At 50.7% G+C, this 21,845-nt stretch overlaps 2 protein-coding genes across 2 annotated transcripts in view; both read right to left on the bottom strand.

The window, feature by feature from the left end:
• LOC311179438 (signal-regulatory protein beta-1-like) overlaps positions 1-9,222 on the bottom strand; it is a gene marked incomplete at both ends in the record, with an annotated part of 16,472 nt that extends 7,250 nt beyond the window's left edge. The window contains 5 exons of the mRNA XM_084246645.1: positions 698-805; positions 1,209-1,538; positions 2,086-2,403; positions 4,205-4,570; positions 9,153-9,222. Of these exons, the coding sequence (XP_084102771.1) occupies positions 698-805; positions 1,209-1,538; positions 2,086-2,403; positions 4,205-4,570; positions 9,153-9,222 (1,192 nt within the window). The remainder of the gene's footprint in view (positions 1-697; positions 806-1,208; positions 1,539-2,085; positions 2,404-4,204; positions 4,571-9,152) is intronic.
• A 2,857-nt stretch (positions 9,223-12,079) lies between these two features.
• On the bottom strand, positions 12,080-21,360 carry LOC311179437 (signal-regulatory protein beta-1-like; the record flags this gene model as incomplete). Its single annotated transcript, XM_084246644.1, has 5 exons — positions 12,080-12,186; positions 13,442-13,771; positions 14,315-14,632; positions 16,291-16,656; positions 21,291-21,360. 5 exons carry the CDS (start codon positions 21,358-21,360, stop codon positions 12,080-12,082), a joined length of 1,191 nt encoding a protein of 396 aa, XP_084102770.1.
• Between the last annotated feature and the right edge of the window lie 485 nt (positions 21,361-21,845).

The raw sequence follows: 21,845 nt of genomic DNA, 5'->3' as shown, positions 1-21,845 counted from the left end.
GCAGCAGGTCTCTGGGGGAGCAGCCTGGGGAGCAGAGTCTGTGGAGGTTTTTGTCCCTCCTCCTCTAGGCGGGTCCTTCAGGAAGGGAGGAGGCTGCAGAGCTGGAGGCGCAGGCAGCAGGGAAGAGGGAAGAAGCTGCGGGAGACATGTCACATTTAATGACCTGCCCGTGCTCAGGACGCACTCCCTGTGTATCTCTCATGGCTCTGGTGCTGCCCTCTTGGGCAGTCCCCTAGACAGGCCTCTGCACCTCAGCCTTTGCTCTCTCCCTTGTGCTCACCAGCCCTTCCGCGTATCACACAGAGCCTCAGAAACACCTCAGAACAGCAAACCTGGGACTGCTCAACACTCCCCTCATTGTGGAACCTTTCCACCCATGGAGCCCCCATGTTCAAATGATCTAGAGATGGTCTCCAAGGGAACCCCCCACTCAGGCCTCCATTCAGGCCCTTGCCTGTTTCTTCCACAGCACTCAGGGCTCCCCAGTCACTCTGGAACACCCTCTGCAGTTCCCCAAACACTTTCTGGATGCTGGGATGTTTAGAGGGACCTAAGCCTCCTGAGGGTGTTGAGGGAGGTGTGTCAGCTTCTCTTATCTCCCGGGAGGCCTGACCACGTGTGACCTGGGGGCTGCCCTCCTGCTGACCTTGCCCCTCCCAGGACAGACCTTGGCCTGCCCTCCCTCCCCAGGACTTACAGTCAGGCCTCTGCTTCCTGTGCATGTAGGAGGCAGAGACACCCACCAGCAGCAGCACCTTGGGGCTCAGGAGGAGAGCGATGAGGAGTGACATCGACTGCTCTTTGCCTGGAATTCAAGCCACAGGAGGTGCCATTAGGGGCCACACGGGAGCCCTTCCCTGGGCCTCTAGTACCTACTGGGGCTCCCCTGGTCCGTCAACCCTCTGAAGCTTTAAACCTGCATCCTTCCTGGGATTAAGGCAGATGGTAAGAGCAGGACCGAGAGTGGCAACAACACTTCCCACCCCCACTTTCTCTCGTTCATGCTTACGTCCATGACCTGCAATGCTCGGTTCTGGACACTTAACCTGTGGGCACTCAGGGTGCAGGAAATTGTATGGGGCGGCTCCTTTAAATTCTGTCTATAGCTATATATTCTAGATTATCAATAGAACATGAATTGTAACCTGTAACATTATAAAAACAAGATAAAATATAAAAGGTTGGGTCAGTTGGAGCCCAGGCTTTACCAGAAGTTACATCTGTGTCCTGCTTGCCCTGGTGAGCAGAGGCCGCCAGTGTGAGGGCTTTGGAGACCGCGGGCTGCCCGTCATGCTTCACCTGGCAGGTGAGCACCACATTCCCCCTGTGGGCAAAAGCATTCACCAGGAGGCAGCTCCTGTAGGTGAAGGTTCCATCCTTGTTCTCCAGGAGAATCGAGGGCTTCTCTGTTCGGGACACGTGTCCGTTCTCCAACCAGGTCAGCTGTAGGTTTTGGGGGTAGAACTCCTTCACCTGGCAGGTGACAATCACCTGGTTCCCTGGCGCGGGATACTGGGAAACCTCCAAGGTGGGCGGGACTGTAACAGCACAGGGCAGAAGCTCTGACCTTATGGCACAGATAGATCCCAGGGGAGGGGCCCGTCACTTGCCCCCCCCACCGTAGCAGGGAGGTCACCTGGGACATGCTGGGCAGGCAGGTGGCCTCCAACACTGAGGCACTCTCTGCATGTGCATGTGATCACTAAGCACAGTGCCCAGCACACAGTAGGTGCACAAGAACTGGAGGGCAATAAATGGGAAATCAATAGGTCCCACCTCTGCAGGCAGCAGTGGGATCATAATCACTGTGGCAAATAAATGCCATCCCCAAGCACCTCGGGCAGGGACGCAGGGGGTGCCCTGTCATGGGGTGGCTGTGGGGAAAGTTCGGGAAACTATCTACTCACTGCCAGGCAGTGGGAGGTGCTGCCCTGCAGATGCCTGGAAGACTGGGGGAGTGACCTGCACATGCAGGGCTGGTGATGGCCAAGGATGGCGGGACTGGACTCCGGGACATCTGAGCCTGGAGCGAGTGGGCAGGAGCACTCTGGATCTCAGGCAGGGCTGGGCTGGGGGGGTTCATACCTCGGATGGTCTCAGACAAGTTGGCTGTCCCGCAAAGACTGCCACCCTGCAGGGTGACGTGGGCCACCTCGCAGATGACCTGGGAGCGGACGTCCCCTGGCGCCAGCTGCACTTTGGCTGTGCTGGAGACGTTGTAGGAAACGGCCTCTCCTGGGGGGTCCACGTTGGGCCGGGGGGCTGGCAGCTGTTTCCCATTTTTGAACCACTTCAGACTGATGTCTCTGGGGGAGAAGCCGTGGGACTGGCAGGTGAAGGTCACTGTCTGTCCATGGGTGGCCTTCTCTGCGGGTCCCGATACCACAGGGTGAGAGGGTTTGGCTACGAAGGAGCATTTGTAACAATAAGTGTGACTGTGACTCCCACCAAAGATAAGCGGGTGACACTGTCTATAACTTCACTTCATTATTGTTTAGTCTGTAGTGGTGCTGGGGTGTCATCACCCTCATTTAGGGACACCCAGGTTCCCAGAGGTGAACAGGATCAGGGGGTATGAAAGGGTTGCAGGCCTGGGTTCAGAGTCCCCCTCTCTAGCTCCGGGGGATTTCCCATCAGTCTGGGCTCAGGAACAACATGGCCTTGGTCTCTATAGCTGTTCCTGGCATGTCACCCCGGGAGCTTTTCCAAGGTCAGAGAAGCATTCACAGAAGGAACGCAGGGGCACAGGGGACCCTGTGGAGGCTGGAACCAGGCTGCCAGCCCAGGAGAGGGGGCCGGGCACCTCCCTTCCTCATCTGTGAAGCGGGACGCAGGCTGTGGCTCCCGGGTGCATGAGGGAAGCAGGCTGAGGAGGCAAGTTACACAAGATAAAGAAACATACATCATGATGAGCTCAGACCTAATATTCCAGCTCTCCCTCCCATGGGAGGGATTTACTCCAAACTTTCCATTCTTTAAACAATTTCTCAAGTAGGTCTCATCTGTGCCCAGCTCTGATTATGAAGCGAGTGCACAGAATAGGGTTCTCCGTCTCCTCAGGGTCCGTTTTGGGTTTGAAACAAGGATCCCTTACACTGAGGATGCCACGGGGGTCATCTCTCAGTGGTCTTTAAATAAGAGACACATACACAGGCCTAGAAAGTGGTAGAAGTGCCTCCCTCATCCTGGGGAAGGACAGAGTGCAGGGGGCCGCAGGCAGGACATCCCACGTGAGTGACCACTTTGGTCTCTGTTCTGCATCCTTGAGCCTCGTGTGTGTTTCTGTGCAAAGTGCTCAAAACCCCACCCGGGCAGAGGAGTGAGGATGTGCCCAGCATGGGCGGGTTCACAGCAGGTGCTGACAACCAGCTCCTGTGGCTGCTGTCCCTGTCCTGGTCACCACCCACCCGAGACTGTCTGGGGGTGGGGGGAAGCAGTAGGGGACACACCCAGGTAAGTGTCAAGTCCTGCAGCTGCTCTGAAGAACCCCATTGAGGAATGCAGCGGAAACCACCGATGGTGATTCTCTGCCTCTAGTTGTTACAGGCCCGCTAGGAAGCCGTTTGGGGAATGACACCAACACATAAATGAGATCCAAGGTGTTTTCATGGAGATTTCTCTTTCTGAAAGCTGCAGCACTTTGAAAGGAAGGGGGACAGACGTTCTCAGTGACATCTTGGGGGTCAGGCAGAAGGGCTCTGGGGATGCCAGCTCCTATGGCAGCCACCTCAGCTCCCATTTAATTGTTTAGAGGTTTGAGGTCTTCCCAGCAATGAAGCTGGGACCTAAACTGGGTGCCTGGGCATCCTCCTCGGGCCCAGAGGGTAGGACTCCAACCCCAGTGAGGTAAGCTCTGTGGGGCTCACAGGGCCTTCATGAGCTGCCAGCACATGGGTTCAGAAGCAGCACACCCAGAAAAGTTGCTCACTGACACAGGAGCCCAGCAAGCACTTGTAGGGGGAAAAAATGCAACTTTTCTTCAGTCACCTGAACTGTGGAACTGGAAAGTCTGAGGTTCCAGACCTCACCCCCATTTCTTAGCCATACAACCTTGAACCTCTACTTTCCCAGTCTGTAGAAGGGGGTGAATCAAGCCATGTAGATCAGCACCCACATCCACGCCTGACTCTTAGCTGTTGCTCACAGAGGAGGGCCTGACAGTGACCTGCTGCCACACGCGGGAGGGGGCCCCCACTGTACTCACCACTCACGGTGACCTGCGTGTCTGGTCCCGACTTCACTTCTGTGTCAGGGCTCCCTTTCTGGAACTTCACACAGTAGTAGGCCCCAGTGTCTGCTGGGGTCATGCTACTGATGCGGATGGAAAAGTCCTTGTTGTCTCTGATTGTGACATCTGAGACACTGGTTACTCGGGGGAAGGGGCCTTCGTCTTTTGCTCCTCTGAAACTGTAGACTAACTGCCGGCCTGGACCCGACCCCCTGAACCACTTAACAGGCCCCACAGGGAGCAGGGAGGTCATGGTGCAGCGCAGAGTGGCCGTCTCTCCGGCTGCCACCGACACAGACTTGTCAGGCTGGATCACCTGCAGCTCCTCCTCGCTGGCCGCTCCTGCAGGGAAGCAAAGTGGTTCCTCATTCATCCTGTGGGACCCACTGGGCTTTCTCAAGCACTATTGCAAGGACCCGCTGACAAGTGTTCCCCTTGGGGGTCCCTGAGGTCTGTATATGGGGTATCATGACCTGGAATCCGCACAATGAGCCAGTAATGAAGAAACTGAGGTACAGGGAGATTCCAAATGAGGAAACTGAGGCACGGGGAGGTTGAGGTGGCAGGCTTGGTGCCTGAGGCCTCTCTGGAAGGGTCATGCTTAACCGATACTTTGTGGATACTTTGGGTTTCAGGAGATGTTGCATTTTCAGTCTTTTACCTTGATGGGCCATGAGAGTCTTGAGACCATCGGTTTGTGAGTGGAAGTGATGGGAGTGTTTGTAGGATGTGATTGAATTGCAAGAAACTCTGTCGGTGAAGCAACCTCTTCCAGAGATCATGTGCTCTGAAACGGGCTGTTGCCTGGCCTGGGTGTTTGAATGACCATGAGGTGTTGAGTTCCCTACGTGCAATGAACAAGGTATTTAAAAAGAAGGAAAACACAGTCTCAAGTGTGGAATATTTTCCAATTCCATGATGATGGTACATTAGTGTCTATTACTGCTATAAATGTTTTTCTAAAAGTCAATGGCTTAAAATAACAAATTTCCATTAACAAATGAAGGCATAAACAGAATGTGTCATAAATAATGGAATAGTACTCAACCCCAAAGAGTAATGAGATCACAATATGTCCTCTGACGTAGATAAACCTTGACAGCATTTTACTAATTGAAATGAGCCAGAAAGGAAAGGGCTGATATACAGTTCTAATTATGGGAAGGAGTTAAAACAGGCAAATTCATAGAGACAAGTAATAGTGTAGGGGTGACCTTGGGCTGCTGGGAAAGATTAATAGGGAATTTATTGTTTAATAGGTACAGCATTTTCTCCCAGTATGTTCAAAGTATTCTGAAGTGTATCGTGGTAACAGTTTGAAATATTGTGAATGTGAATTATAACCTAAAAAATGGTTCAATGGTGTGTTTTATGTTATGTGAATTTTGCCACAATCAAAAATAGGTGGTCAGGCAAGGTGACTACCCTGATTCATGCCTTTGAGCTGGACTAAGTGGCTCAAGGCTGGGGACTTGCTCTAGAAGGTGGAGATGGAACCAGCCGGCAAGACAGCAAGGAGGGAGCCAACTTCCACCTGTGTTTGAAAAGAACCATGTGGGGTGCTCATGTTGGGACCCTGGGTCGTGAGCTGCAGGGACAGGAGGGGCCCGTGGTCATCTACCTGCAGGTGCAGGACTTTGCAGTTCACTTCACTGCAGCTGCACTAGCCGGTTTCTGGAGACACCAGAGAAATGAGAGAACATTCCTTTGTGTTGAAACTGTCCTTAAACAGGCATGGGCTCAGGTGGCAGGGCCAGGACTATAAATCAGAGGAGCAAGCTGCTGTTGGACTCAAATAAATCCCCTGAATTTTTTTTAATTTTTAGAAGAAAATTTGCACCTTGCAGAGTGTGAGCTGGGAAGACCCACCCACCTCGCACCCTTTGTTACAACACGCCTAAGGAGACACAGGCTGTAGAGGGCGCGACTGTTGGTGTGTCTCGATCGTGGACGGGGTGGTTAATTTCAAGGAGATTTGGGGTATTAAAAATAGGAAGAAATAAGAATGAATCTGAAGGGAGAAATGGAGGAGGGAAAGATCAGTCAGCGGGAGCCACGGGATGGGAAAGCTGTCATTCATGTCTCTGTGGCTCCTGCGTTTTCCTCTCTGCCCAACCTTTCCCCTGAAAGCTGGACTTGTACAGCCAAAGCACCCTGGACATGGTGCTTGGATGGAAAACACAGCTCACAGTTAACAGGTCTGAGTCCCCTGAGGCCCCTTATTCTTCCAGAGGCTCAGGTCCACACCCTTGTCTCTTTCTCTCCCATACAAATGCTGCAGGTCAGAGAATCTGTTGCTTCACTTCATGATGTGTCTAAGGTCTGACCTCGCCTGTCTCTACAGCAGCCATTCTCATGCACTGGTGTTCCCTGTTTCTCCATGAAATGACCTCTTAAATGTTCTAGTTACTTCTCTGTCCAAGTGCTAGCATTATTAAAACTAATGTCAGATCATCACTTCTTTCTGTAGATTTTTGCAATGGTGACCACTCACGGGAGCCCATATCCTTGAGCAGAACAGAAAAGTCTCCTCACAGGGTCTTTGCCATGCTGGTCCCTGTCAGGAAGTTTCTTCCCCCCAAATCCACCTGCTTCATCCCATACCACCTTTCAATCTGTGCTCAAGTTTCTCTTTTCAGTGATACCCACCAACACTGTCTTTTAAAATATACCCCGCTACAGATACTTGCAGTTCTCATATGCAGGAATACTTTTTTTTTTTTAAGATTTATGTATTTATGCATACAAGAACTGGGGTACAGGCCAGATTTGGGGGGCTGAGAGGATTCATCAGAGACAGAGTGGGGAACAGAACAGGCAGATTGACTGAAACACACTGTTAAGGGAAGCAGTGGGGGAGTCAGGAGAGGTCTGCTGTACCATGTGGGTAGCTCCCTGGCTGGGGATGGAACTCATGCTGCTGTGGCTGCAGACAGCTTCATAGGTTGCATCTTATCCCCTTGCACCATCAGGGAGACCCCATACTTTCATGTGTTGCCCTTAATACTAATCCTACCCTAAAACACTATATTTTGTACTTATTTAGTGTGTCTATTATGTCTGTCATTTCTGCCACTAAGACATAACTCCAAAAGGGGAACAACTTTGTCTCTTCTATTTAGCAACACACATCTCATTCCTGTAACAGCTTCTGACACACAGTAGCTATCCAATAGTTGTTTGTATCATGTAACTGTCCAGTGCTACACCTTCCTGAGACCCCAATATCTATTTTGAGTATTAATCCCATGAGTTTCCCATGGAGATGACTTGGTCAAAGACATATATAACTTCCAGGAAGAGGAAGAACTCAAGAGAAGAAAGTCACAAATCCTCTTTCCCTCACTGCCTCTTACTGGACCCATGCACAGAAGCTGTAAAAAGCTCCTGGGGTGGAAATGGGTCATACAGAACCGAGAAGGGTAGTGGTTAACCCAGGAACTCTACAGTCAGACCGTGTGAGCTAAAATTGCAGCTCTACCATTTAGTTTGAGTGACCATAAACCTTTCTGTGCTTCTCATCTGTAAGGAGGGGTGGGATTAGAAGAGATCCCTAAGAGATAATGATCACAAGAGATGACACCTCCAGGCCTTTCCAACTGTGTCTGGTACACGGTGAGTTTTCAAGAAATTGAAATGATTTTACTCATCGGATTTCCTGAGGCTGAGAGGCTTCTGGGGACATAGATAACAGAGATAGGAGTGCAGCTAGAATCACACACGGGGATCATTGCTGTGTGTCCTTCAGGAGCCTGCACCTCCCCCTTCTGTCTCCTCAGCTCATCCAGCCTGGAGGAGGGCCTCCAAGGAGGAATGCACAGAATTCCACTCCCAGATTTCCTGAGGCCTGAACAGACACTGGATGACAGCGCATGGGGAGAGGTGCAAACCCAGATGTGGGCGCAAGGACAGATGGAGACGGTCTAGGTGAGGCTCTGTGTTTCCATCCCCTTCTTTCTTCCTCACCCCCTTGCAGCACGAGAGCAGGACTCCAAGAAAATCATGCACACACTTTACTCTCTTACCAGGGAAAAGATTCTTTTTGTCTAATAGTTTAGGGAAGAAGAAGCGGAAATTTTAGAGAAGTAGAAGAGGAAGAGAGTAGAGAGACTCTAAAAACTAAACTTTTGTTAATGTGCACTTCATGCAGACTGAAATGATTGGGGAGAACAATGGAAATAACTTTTCAAAAATCCCATGAGTGTGTGTGTCTGCACACTTCTCACACCTGTACGTACTTGCACATACACCACAACATGCATTTGCAAATACATGTAAAGTGCTGTCCTGGCTTGCTAGTATACAAGGAACAGTTTTTGAGGATTGTGTATGTTAAATACTCATTCAAAATATTGGTATATGGCAACCATCTAACACATCATTAACAAAAGTTTGTGAGAACATAAGCAGAATTTCAACCCTGTCCTACCTCCTGTTTTTTGTCCTATCTCTATTCTGCTTGTTTCTCCATATGCCCAATTTTTCTGCAAGAGACTTCACTGAGTAGTCAGCAGCATAACATGCTAAAAAGAATGAATTCTGGAGGTCTTGGCCCTAGACTTGAATTCTGGCTTCTCCACAGACTTGGGTAGATAGCATTGGCAAGTTATTCTCTCTGCCTCAGTTTCCCCTTCAGCAAAGCAGGGACAATAATCATTGTTATAAACAGTTATGTTGTGAGCATCAGCCAGGTTAACACACTTGTCAAACCATCATCTGTTTTCATGTCCCTGGTAACAGTTGCAGGTGACAGAGCCACAGAAATGTTACTCAGATCCCTGATTCTGTGCTCTCAAATGATGTCTAGTCCTTGGCTCTCTGTAGTAGCTGCAGGAGACTTACTGTTTCCCTGAATGCCCTAAAACTGCACTGCTAAAGAGACATCCAGGGCAGGGAGGGGGGATCTTCCCATGGCCATGCTCACCTGTGAGTCCCAGCAGTAAAATCAGCAGCAGGCAAGGAGACTGGTGGGTCCAGGAGGCAGGGGCAGGCATCCTGGATCTGGAAGAGCCTACTCTGTCTGGTGTATGCTCGGAGCCCAGACTCTGCTCTGTGGAGAGGAGCCCGGCGTGCAATACAAGAGGAAGCTCATGTCATTGGTGAAATGATGAGGTGTTGACAGATTTTCACTGTGAAGCTGGGATGAAAGGGAAGCTTCAAGGTCAGAAGCTTCTCATATGTGCTCAGGACTTGTGCAGCCTCATAGAAATAGTGCCTCAAGCTCGGGGACTGTGCTCTCTCCACTTGCTTGCTACCCCCTCTTGGGGTCTCCATGATTCTCCATTCAGGAGCCCCAGGAAAAGAGGATCGCCACAGGGATACATGCTGTGTTCCACACGCCCATGCCCAAGGTCCTAGGATGTGACTGACTTGGAGCCTGTCTGTGCCCCTCCACCAAGAACTGCTCACATTCCAAGGGCCCACTGGGGATTATAATAGTGAAAAGCTAGGAAAGGTGTTTAAGAAGACATTTGCCTGCAGTGGTCTGTAACTGAGCATCCAGAACACGGAGATGTCATCACTACAGATGACCAGCGCAAGCTGTCCTGGGAGAGACTGGACTGGCCAAGGCTCCCTGAAGTTTAGGTGAGGATTTCCTTGCAGTGAGTAGAATTTCCCTTTAGTCATTTGACACAAGCTCAAAAATCTTACAAGGTGTAGAATGTAGAGGGGTCTGTTTTTAACTGGGGCTAGTGTGAGTCCTTCAGGCATGTACTGAAAAGGGCCATCGAAAATATAACAGGGTGAAATCAGGGTGATGAAGATAGAAAGTGTGCATGTGAGAGGTTGGGGTAACTGAATAGGGTATCTTCATCACCCCTTGTGGGGAGACAATAAATAATCCCTAAGAGAGAGAAATCAAAACAGCAATACAAGTATATCCTCTCTGAGATATGGCAGTAAAATCGAAAAAACTCAGTTAAATCATTGAAAAGAGTTGCTTCTGGGAGGTGGACGTGGTGTGAGGTTAGGTGACCCCAGCTTTCCTATTAGAACTTGTGGAACTACTTGACTTTCAAACCATGTGCATATGTGCCTAAGATGTAGGTATCCTATGCTTTTGCTGAATCGATGCTCTGAACACAATTACAATCCCATACCACAGTCAAGAATCAGTGAAAACAGTAATAATACATTTTTTGTGTCCATGGATTAGAAATTGTTAAAGAAAGCTCTAACTAGAAACTCATAAAACCATCATGGGAAAACTCTAAAATTATGAATAGAAAGTCATAAAAACAAAACTAAAATAGATGTATATCATGAGTGGGAAAAGTCAATACATGAAAGATACCAGTTGACTAAAAAAATCTGTAAATTGAATGTGATCAAATAATTCTAAAAGGGTTTTTTTGAAACTCGACAAAGAGATTCTAAAATCACTTAGACCCAAAGAGTCGTGACAATTTTAAATAGGAAAAGTGGGAAACTTTGCTCAAAGGGGTCTTAAAACTTATTACAAGGCCATTCTTCTTGAGAAACAGTAGCTCAATGGAACAAAGTCTGCATCAAAACAACCACAGGTGTATATGGAAACTTGATAGAAAGTGAAGGTGGCTGTGAAGGTCAGTGAGTCTTGGTAATAAATTATAACATGACTACTACTGCACACACACACACACACAGCCGAGCAGTATAGCTAGATCAAAAACAAATTAAAAAGGCAACACTTGATCAGAAAGTGAGAACTTTTTTGCACAACCAGGCTCCCAATTGACACAACATGCAGCTTTGCAGGCCACGCTAGAAGGGCGAGGGGTGCTGTCCCGTGTGGGGGAGGACACAAGATAAGAGTCTTATTGGGAAGTTGTACTTCAAAGCACCAGGTAAAGTTTCAATATCCAGAATGAGAAGAAATAATAAATTGTGGACTATTCTTCAATAGGAGACTACAGAGCAGTGGAAAAAGCAGTCATATAATATCCTGCAAGGGCTACGCGGGATGAGATGAAGGCATGCTTGTTGTAGAGTCAAAGCGAGTTTTAATGTGGTTTTCTCATTAGAGCAAATTGCACAACCTGCCCTAGTTTCCGTTTTCTTCCCTGGCTTGTGGCCGACGATGGTGGAACCAGCTCTGATGCAGTGACTGGCGTCGTCCCTTTCTGGGTCTCACTCCCAGCAGCCCCTTGTTCCCATCCCACTGCACTTTGGCCATGTGACGAGAACCGAAAGTGGGTGATTTGGAATTCTGCGGGTGTGCATTCCTGAGTGGACCCTGGATGAAGCCAGCTCTGGGGTCAGCCTGTGAGAAGGGACAGCAGGGTGGGGCAGCAGATCTCTGGGGGAGCGGCCTGGGGAGCAGAGTCTGTGGAGGCTCTTGTCCCTCCTCCTCTAGGTGGGCCCTTCTCATGACTCTGGTGCTGTTCTCTTGGGCAGTCCCCGAGACAGGCCTCTGCATCTCAGCCTTTGCTCTTGCCCGTGCGCTGACACCACAACCCTTCTGCACATCACACAGAGCCTCAGAAACACCGCAGGGCAGCAAACCTGGGACTGCTCAACACTCCCCTCATTGTGGAACCTTTCCACCCACGGAGCCTCCATGATCAAATAATGTAGAGATGGTCTCCAAGGGAACCCTCCACTCAGGCTCTCCATTCATCCCTTGCCTGTATCTTCCACACCACTCAGGGCACCCAGTCACTCTGGAACACCCTCTGCAGTTCCCCAAACACTTTCTGGATGCTGGGATGTTTAGAGGGACCTAAGCCTCCTGAGGGTGTTGAGGGAGGTGTGTCAGCTTCTCTTATCTCCCGGGAGGCCTGACCACATGTGACCTGGGGGCTGCCCTCCACCTGACCTTGCCCCTCCCGGGACAGACCTTGGCCTGCCCTCCCTCCCCAGGACTCACAGTCAGGGCCTCTGCTTCCTGTGCATGTAGGAGGCAGAGACACCCACCAGCACCAGCACCTTAGAGCCCAGGAGGAGAGCGATGAGGAGTGGCATGGACTGCTCTTTGCCTGGAAGACAAGGGACAGGAGGCGCCATTAGGGGCCAAACTGGAGCCCTTCCCTGGGCCTCCACTACCCACTGGGCTCCCCTGGTCCGTCAACCCTCTGAAGCTCAAACCTGCGTCCTTCTCTAGATTAAGGCAGAAATCAGGGTAAAGAGCTTCCTGAGGTGACTGAGGGTGATGACCGTGCTCTACTGATTATGAATGTGAGGTTCGGGGAGTTCAGGGGGCCCTGCAAGAGCAGTGTGACCAAAAATAAGGAAAATCCATCACTGTCTGGTAGGATGATGCCAGATTTGCTCTTTGCACAAGAAGACTCAAACCTCAGGGTCTCATGAGTGACTGACCACACGTGCGAGGAGAGTGCAGGCAGCTCTGGGGTGAGGGAGTCCAGGCTACTGGCTCCCCAGGGTTGGTCTCCACAGTTTGGGGGGCCCTCCAGTGTCTGACCTGTGAGAACAGCTGGTGGGTGAGGAAAGGTGCTGATGTTTGGGAGGGGCTACAATTGGGCCCTGGTGGAAATTGCAGGACCTGAGATGTGGGGTGGAACCTCGGGGCCAAATCACTGGGGCCCCTTCTGTCCACTGGGGCGGCCAAGGACAGTGCAGAGAGCAGCTGCTTCTCTGCAGAAATGGTCTCTGCAGCCAACAGCTACTCAAAGGGGGAAAATTAAACCCCACCCGCCACCTTGTTGCTCCTTGACTCCTTTCTCTAAAACTCTAAAACCGCAGGGTATTGACATGGACATGAAGTCACAGGGGACTAAATCTTGCACGTCATGTATTTAAGTGAGTTCTTGTGATGTTTGCTGGCCCACGGCAGCTCCAGACTCATACTCCACGCCCAGGGAGACGGGCCACTACTTCACAGACAGAGGCGCAGCTCAGTCGGTGATGTTGATCATTGGGGTGTAGACACCGGCACAGACTAGAGTATCAACAGAGCTTGGGGAGCCAGGAGGGGTGGCTGACCTGGCTGTTGCAGCCACTATGGGGGGCAGATGGTAAGAGCAGGACCGAGAGTGGGAGATCACCTCCAATCCCCACTTTCTCTCTTTGAGCTTACGTCCATGACCTGCAATGCTCGGTTCTGAACACTTGACCTGTGGGCACTCAGGGTGTGAAAATTGGGATGGGGCGGCTCCTTTATATTCTGTTCATAGCTGTGCATTCTAGATTATCAATAACACATGAATTGTTACTGGTGGCACTAAAAATTAAGATAAAATGTAAAATGTTGGGTCATTGGAGCTGAGGCCTGACCTGAAATTACACCTGTGTCCTGCTTGTCCTGGTGAGCTGAGGCCTCCAGGATGAGGGCTTTGGAGACCATGGGCTGCCCGTCATGCTCCACCTGGCAGGTGAGCACCACATTCCCCCTGTGGGCAGAAGCGTTCACCAGGAAGCAGCTCGTGCAGGTGAAGGTCCCATCCTTGTTCTCCAGGAGAGTCGAGGGCTTTTCTGTTCGGGACACGTTTCCGTTCTCCAACCAGGTCAGCTGTAGGTTCCGGGGGTAGAACGCCTTCACCTGGCAGGTGACAATCACCTGGTTTCCTGCCTCAGGATACTGGGAAACCTCCAAGGTGGGCGGGACTGTAACAGCACAGGGCAGAAGCTCTGACCTGATGGCACAGATCCCAGGGGAGGGGGTGCCTGTCACTTGCCCCATCTCAGCGGGGGGGTCACCCGGGACATGCTGGGCAGGCAGCCGGCCTCCAACACTGAGGCTCTCTCTGCATGTGTGTGTGATCACTAAGCACAGTGCCCTGCACACAGTAGTTGCACAAGGACTGGAGGGCAATAGGAGGGAAATCAAGAGGCCCCGCCCCTGCAGGCAGCAGTGGGATCACAATCACTGTGGCAAATAAATGCCACCCCCAAGCCCCAGGGGCAGGGCTGTAGGGGGTGCAGGGTGGTGGGGTGGCTGTGGGAAAAATTCGGGAAACTGCCGCTCACTTCCAGGCATGTGGGAGGTGCTGCCCTGGCAGCTGCCGGCTAGACTGGGGGAGTGACCCGCACATGCAGGGCTGGTGATGGCCAAGGATGGTGGGACTGGACTCAGGGACATCTATGCCTGGAGAGAGAGGGGAGGAGCAAGCTGAGTCCCGGGCAGGGCTGGGCTGGGCGGGTTCACACCTCGGATGGTCTCAGACAAGTTGGCTGTCCCGCGAAGACCGCCGCCCTGCAGGGTGACATGGGACACCTCGCAGATGACCTGGGAGCGGACGTCCCCTGGCGCCAGTGGCACCGTGGCTGTGCTGGAGACGTTGTAGGAAACGGCCTCTCCTGGGGGGTCCACGTTGGGCCGGGGGGCTGGCAGCTCTTTCCCATTTTTGAACCACTTCAGGCTGATGTCTCTGGGGGAGAAGCCGTGGGACTGGCAGGTGAAGGTCACCGTCTGCCCAGGGGTGGCCCTCTCTGGGGGTCCCGATACCACAGGGCGAGAGGGTTTGGCTACGAAGGAGCATTTGTAACAGTAAGCGTGACTGTGACTCCCACCAAGGATAAGCGGGTGACACTGTTTATACTTCACTTCATTATCATTTAGTCTCTAGTGATGCTGGGGTGCAGGAAGACATGACAATTGAGGGTGTCATCACCCTCATTTAGGGACACCCAGGCTCCCAGAGGTGAACCAGGAACAGGAGATGATGACACAGTGCAGGCCGGGTTCAGAGTTCCCCTTCTTTCTCTCCAGGGGATTTCCAGAGTCTGGGCTCAGGAACAACATGACCTCAGTGTCTATAGCTGTTCCTGGCCTGTCACCCCGGAAGCCCTTCCAAGGTCAGAGAAGCTTCACAGAAGGAATGCAGGACATGGGGGCCCCATGGAGGCTGGCACCTGCCTGCCAGCCCTGGAGAGGGTCCAGGCACCTCCCTTCCTCATCTGTGAAATGGGGGGCAGGCTCTCTCTCAGGGGTGCATGAGGAAAGCAGGCCGCTGAGGCAAGTTTCAGAAGATAAACTTGGATGAGTAAAAAGCACAAGTCTGGTCTCCCAGCTCTCCCCATGGGCGGGGAGGGATTTACTCCCAACTTTCCATTTTTTAAACCATTTCTCAAGTAGGTCTCATCTGTGCCCAGCTCTGATTTTGAAGGGAGGGGAAAGAGGGCTGTGAATTGAGGTTCTCCTTCTACTTGGGGTCAGTTTTGGGTTGGAAACAAGGATCCGTGAGCCTGGGGAGCCAAGGCGGGCGTCTCTCCGTGGTCAGGGCTAGAAAGAAGCAGAAGCGCCTCCCTCATACTGGTGAGGTACAGAGCCCAAGTCTCCCCACCCAGGACAGACCTCATGAGTGACCCCCTTGTGTCTCTGTTCTGCATCCTTGAGCCTCCGTGTGTGTTTCTGTGCAAAGTGGTCAAAGCCCCACCCGGGCAGAGGAGTGAGGGTGTGTCCAGCATGGGCGGGTTCACAGCAGGTGCTGACAACCAGCTCCTGTGGCTGCTGTCCCTGTCCTGGTCACCACCCATCTTGGGGTGAGGGGGTAGCAGCAGGGCAAACACCCAGGGAAGTGGCAAGTCCTGCTGCTGCTCTGAAGACCTGATTAAGAAAAGCAGCAGAAATGACTGCTGGTGATTCTCTGCTTCTTCTTGTTACCGGCCCGCTAGAGAGCTGTTTGGGGGAATGACACCAACACACAAATGAGATCCGAGGTGTTGTCATGAAGATTTCTCTTTCCGGAAAGCTGCAGCACTTTAAAAGGAAGGAGGACCGATTTTCTCAGGGACATCTTGGGGGTCAGGCAGAAGGGATCTGGGGAAGCCAGCCCCTATTGGCAGCCAACTCAGCTCCCGTTTAAATGCCATTCAGAAGCAGCACATCTCGGAAAGTTTTTCACATGGACAGTGGAGCCCAGGAGATACTTGTTAGTAGGAAAAAATGCAAGTTTTCTTCATTCACCTGAACTGTGGAAACAGAAAGTCAGGTTCCAGACCTCACCCCATTTCTGAGCCATGCGACCTTGAGCCTCGACTTTCCTGGTCTGTAGAAGGGGGTGAATCAAGCCATGTAGATCAGCACCCGCCACCACGCCTGACTCTTAACTGTTGCTCACAGAAAGGAGGGTGTGAGAGTGACCTGCTGCCACACGCGGGTGGGGGGTCCCCACGGTACTCACCACTCACGGTGACCTGCGTGCCTGGTCCCGACTTCACTTCTGTGTCAGGGCTCCCTTTCTGGAACTTCACACAGTAGTAGGCCCCAGTGTCTGCTGGGGCGATGTCACTGATGCGGATGGAAACGTCCTTGTTGTCTCTGATTGTGGGATCTGTGACATTGGTTACCCGGGGGAAGGGGCCTTCGTCTTTTACTCCTTTGAAACTATAGACTAACTGCCGGCCTGGACCCCACCCCCTGAACCACCTGACTGTCCCCACAGGGAGCAGGGAGGTCAGGGAGCAGCGCAGAGTGGCCGTCTCTCCGGCTGCCACCAACACGGACTTGTCAGGCTGGATCACCTGCAGCTCCTCCTCGCCGGCTGCTCCTGCTGGAAAGCAAAGCAGTTCCTTGTTCATCCTGTGTGACCCTGAAGGCTTTCTCAAGCACTGTCACAAGGACCTACTGACAGTGCTCACCTCAGGGGACCCCTGGGTTCAGCACATGGGGATATTATCACCTAGAACCCCCACAATGAGCCTGTAATGTGAGGCTGTTCCAAATGAAGTGGCAGGTTTAGTGCCTGAGGCCTCTCTGGAAGGGTCATGATTCACCAAATACTTGCTGGACACTTTGTGGTTTCAGGACATATTGCATTTTCAGTTCTTTAACATGATGGACCAGGCGAGTCTTGAGACCATTGGTTTGTGAGTGGCAGTGATGGGTGTGTTGGGAGGATGTCCTTGAACGGCAAGAAACTCTGTGGGTGAAGCAACCTCTTCCCGAGATCACATGCTTATGGAAGGGACTGTTCCCTGGCCTGGGTGCTTGAATGACCAGGAGGTGCTGAGCTCCCTACACACAATGAACAAGGTATTTAAAAAGAAGGAAAACATAGTCTTAAGTCTGGAATTTTTTTTTTTTTTTTTTTTTTTTTATAGAGGCATGCTTTATTTGTTTGCTGGTTTGTTTGTTTTTGTTTTGTTTATACATGCACTGGGTACAGTCAGAAGCGCGGGAGGGTGAGAGAATTCACCAGAGCCAGAGCGGGGAGCAGAGCAGACAGAAGGACCGAAGTACACTGCTGAGGGGAGCAGCGGGCGGCAGGAGAGGTCTGCGCGCCATGTGGGACCCTCCTCCAGTGGCCTGGGAGCAGCCGGGGATCGAACCGGCGCCGCAGAGGCCGCGGGCAGCTTCGCAACCCAGCGCTCAACCGCTGCGCCACCGGGGAGGCCCATTAAGTCTGGAATTTTTTTTTCCAATGCCATGATTATGTGTATTAGTGTCTATTACGACTATCATTTTTCCCATAAACTCAATGGCTTAAAACAGTGTATTTCCATAACAGATGAGGTATAAACAGAATGTGGCTTAAATAATGGAATATTACTCAGCCCTTAAGAGCAATGTCCTTTTATGTAGCTAAACCTTAACAATATTTTGCTAAAAAAAATATGAGCCAGACAGAAGAGGACTGATATACAGTTCTAATTATAGGCTAGAATTAGAACAGGCAAATTCATACAGAGAAGTAGTAGGATGGAGGCTATCTGGGGTTCTGGGATAGAATGATAGGGAATTTATTGTTGGATGTGTACAGAGTATTCTCCTAGGATGTTGAAAAGATTGTGAAGTGCATCTTGTTAACAGATTGAAATAGTGTGAATGTACTTGTGGCCACTGAATTATAACCTAAAAAGTGGTTCAATGGTATGTTTTATGTGTGTTTTGCCACAATAAAAAATATTTGGTCAGGCAAAGTGACTACCCTGATTCATGCCTTTGAGCTGGGCTAAGTGGCTCAAGATTGGGAACTTGAGAACCCTGCTCTAGAAAGTGGAGATGGAAGCAGTGGGCAAGACAGCAAGGAGGGAGCCGACCTCAGGCTGTGTTTGAAATGAACCATAGGGGGGTTCTCGTGTGGTGACCCTGGGTCGTGAGCTGCAGGGACAGGAGTGGCCCGTGGTCATCTACCTGCAGGTGCAGGACTTTGCAGTTCACATTCACTGCAGCTGCACTAGCTGGTTTCTGGAGACACCAGAGAAATGAGAAAAGATTCCTTTGTGTTGAAACTGTCCTAAAACAGGCCTGGGCTCAGGTGGCAGGGCCAGGACTATAAATCAGAGGAGCAGATTGTTCTTGGACTCAAACAATTCTCTACTGTTTTTTTTTATTTCTTAAGAGAAAATTTGCGGTTCACATTTGTGGAGTGTGAGCTGGGAAGGCCCATCCACCTTGTACGCTTCATCGCGAACATGCTGCCTAAGGAGGGACACACTCTTAGGTGGGGGGTCCTATGGTGTGTCTGGAACACGGAGGGGGTGGTTAATATTAAGGAGGATTTTGGGGGTGTGGTGTAGACAAAAATGAGAAGAAATAGGAATGAATCTGGAGGGAGAAATGGAGAAATAGAGTGGAGGGAAAGAAGGTCAGCTAGTAGCCGGAGCCACAGGTGGGGAAGTGTCATTAGAGTCTCTGTGGCTCTTGCATTTACATCTCTGCCAGACCCTTTTCCCTGAAATTGGAGTCCAATTTGGCCAAAGCACCCTGGACATGGTGCCTGGATGGAAAAGCACAGCTCACAGTTGACAGGTCTCTCTATGTCCCATGAGGCCCCTTATTCTTCCAGAGGCTCAGGTCCAAGCATGGCTTTTTCTCTCCCATCCAAAGGCTGCAGGTCAGAGAATCTGTTGCTGCTTCATCATGTGTCTAAGGTCTGACCTCGCCCGTCTCTACAGCAGCCGTCCTCGTGCACCGGTGTTCCTTGCTTCTCCATGAAATGACCCCTTAAATGTTCTAGTTGCTTCTCGTCCAAGTGCTAGATGATTAAAGCTAATGTCAGATCATCACTTCTTTCTTTAGACTTTGCAGTGGCACCACTCACGGGAGCCCACATCCTTGAACCGAACAGAAAAGTCTCCTCGCAGGGCCTCTGCCCATGCTGCTCCCTGTCAGGAAGGCAATTCCCCCAAAACTCCACCGGCTCATCCCACACCTCCCTTTAACCTATGCTCAAGTTTCTCTCTCAGAGATGCCCACCCACACTGCCTTGTTTAAAATATAGCCTGCTGCAGGTATTTGCAGTTCTCTTATCTAGGAATACTTTCATTTGTTGCCCATAACCCTGATCCTACCCTAATACACTGTATTTTGTACTTATTCAGTGTGTCTATTGTCTGCTGTCATTTCTCCCACTAAGACATAACCCCAAGAGGGCAACAACTTTGTTTGTTCAGCAACACTCCTCTCATTCCTGTAACAGCTTCTGACACATAGTAGGTGTTCAATAAATGGTTGATCATGTGACTGTCCAGTGCTACACCTTCCTGAGATCCGACATCCATTTTGAGCAGTAATACCGAGAGTTTCCCATGGAGATATTTGGCCAAAGATAAAAACAACTTCCAGGAAGAGGAAGAACCCAGGAGAGAAAGTCACAAACCCTCTTTCCTTCACTCTCCCTTCCCCCACCCGCACACAGAAGCTGCAGAAAGCTCCTGGGGAGGAGATGGTTCACGCGCATCCGAGAAGGGTGGTGGTTAACCCAGGAACTCTACAGTCAGACTGTGTGAGTTAAATCCAGCTCTACCAGTTAGGCTCTGTGCTTCTGTTATTCCGTCTGTGAGGAGGGGGGATAAGTTAGCTCCCTCAGAGATAATGGTCACAGGAGATGACACCTCCAGGCCTTTCCCGCTGTGTCTGGTACACGGTGAGGGTTCAAGAAATTGAAATGATTTTACTCATCAGATTTCTTGAGGCTGAGAGGCTTCTGGGGACATAGATGACAGAGATAGGAGTGCAGCTAGAATCACACACAGGGATCATTTCTCTGTATCCTTCAGGAACCTGCACCTCCCCCTTCTTGTCTCCTCAGCCCATCCAGCCTGGAGGAGGAACTCCAAGGAGGAATGCGCAGAATTCCACTCACAGATTTCCTGAGGCCTGAACGGACGCTGGATGACAGCGCATGGGGAGAGGTGCAAACCCAGATGTGGGCGCAATGACAGATGGAGACGGTCTAGGTGAGGCTCTGTGTTTCCATCCCCTTCTTTCCTCCTCACCCCCTTGCAGCACGATAGCGGGACTCCAAGAAAATCATGCACACACTTCTACTCTCTTACCAAGGGAGAAGAATTTTTTGTCCAATAGTTTAAGAAAGGGAAGGGGAAATTTTAGAGAAGTAGAACAGGAAGGAAGACAGTGGAGAGACTGAAAACTAAACATTTGTCGTTGTGCACTTCAAGCAGACTGAGAATTGATTGGAGAGAACAATGGAAAAAACCTTTTCAAAAATCCCACAAGTGTGTGTGTCTGCACACTTCTCACACCTGTACATACATGCACATACACCACAACATGCATTTGCAAATACATGTGAAGAGCTGTCCTGGCTTTCTAGTATACAAGGAGTATGTTTTGAGGATTGTGTATGTTAAATGCTCATAAAAATATTGGTACATAGTAACCATCTAACACATTATTAACAAAAGGTTGTGAGCACACAGCAGAATTTCAACCCCATCCAACATCCTGTTGTCTTAGGTCTGTGTCCTATCTCTAGCATCTAATTGTTTCTCCATATGTCTAACTGTTCTGCAAGAGCCTCCACTGAGTCCAACAGCATAACGTGGTAAAAAGAATGAATGCTGGAGTTCTTGGCCCTAGGCTTCAATTCTGGCATCCCCACAGATGGCAGTGGGCAAGTTATGCTCTCTGCCTCGGTTTCCCCTTCTGCAAAGCAAGGGCAACAATCGTCATTATAAACAGTCATGTTGTGAAGATCAGCCAAGTTAACACACTCATCAAACGATCATGTTTTGATGTCTCTGATAACAGTTGCAGGTGACAGATTATAGAAAAGTTGCTCAGTTCCCTGATTCTGTGCTCTCAAGTAATGTCTAGTCTTGGTTCTCTGTTGTAGCCCCATGGGGGCTTAACTTTATTTACTTGAATGCCCTGCAACTCCTTGGCTAAAGAGGCATCCAGGGCAGGGAGGGGGGATCTTCCCATGGCCATGCTCACCTGTGAGTCCCAGCAGTAAAGTCAGCAGCAGGCAGGGAGTCTGGTGGGTCCAGGAGGCAGGGGCAGGCATCCTGGAACTGGAGGAGCCTGCTGTGTCTGAGAGTGTGCTGGGAGCCCAGACTCTGCTCTGTGAAGAGGAGCCCTGCCTGCGATACAAGAGGAAGTTCACGTCATTGGTGAAATGATGTGGTGTTGACACACTTCCACTGACATGTTGAGATAAGAGGGCAGCTTCAAGGTCAGGAGTTCCTCATATGTTTTCATAGAAATTGTGCCTCATTTCGGGACCTGTGCTCTCTCCTTCCTTGCTACCCCCTTTGGGGTCACAGAGGTTCTCCATTCAGTAGCTCCAGGCAAAATAGAATCCCATAGGGGTAAAGGGTGTGTCCCACATGCCCATGCATAGGGCTCTAGGGTGACTGGCTGGTAGCCAGTCTGTACCGCCTCCACCAAGAGCTACTCTCAGTCCAAGGGCCTGCTGAGGACTACAATAGTGAGAAACTAGGAAAGGTGTTTAAGAAATCATTTGCCTGTAGTGGTCTGTAACTAAGCATC

Source organism: Talpa europaea (genome assembly GCF_964194135.1).
Source record: "Talpa europaea genome assembly, chromosome: 11".
Classification (NCBI taxonomy): Eukaryota; Metazoa; Chordata; class Mammalia; order Eulipotyphla; family Talpidae; genus Talpa; species Talpa europaea.
This window is presented reverse-complemented; position numbering and strand designations above follow the sequence as displayed.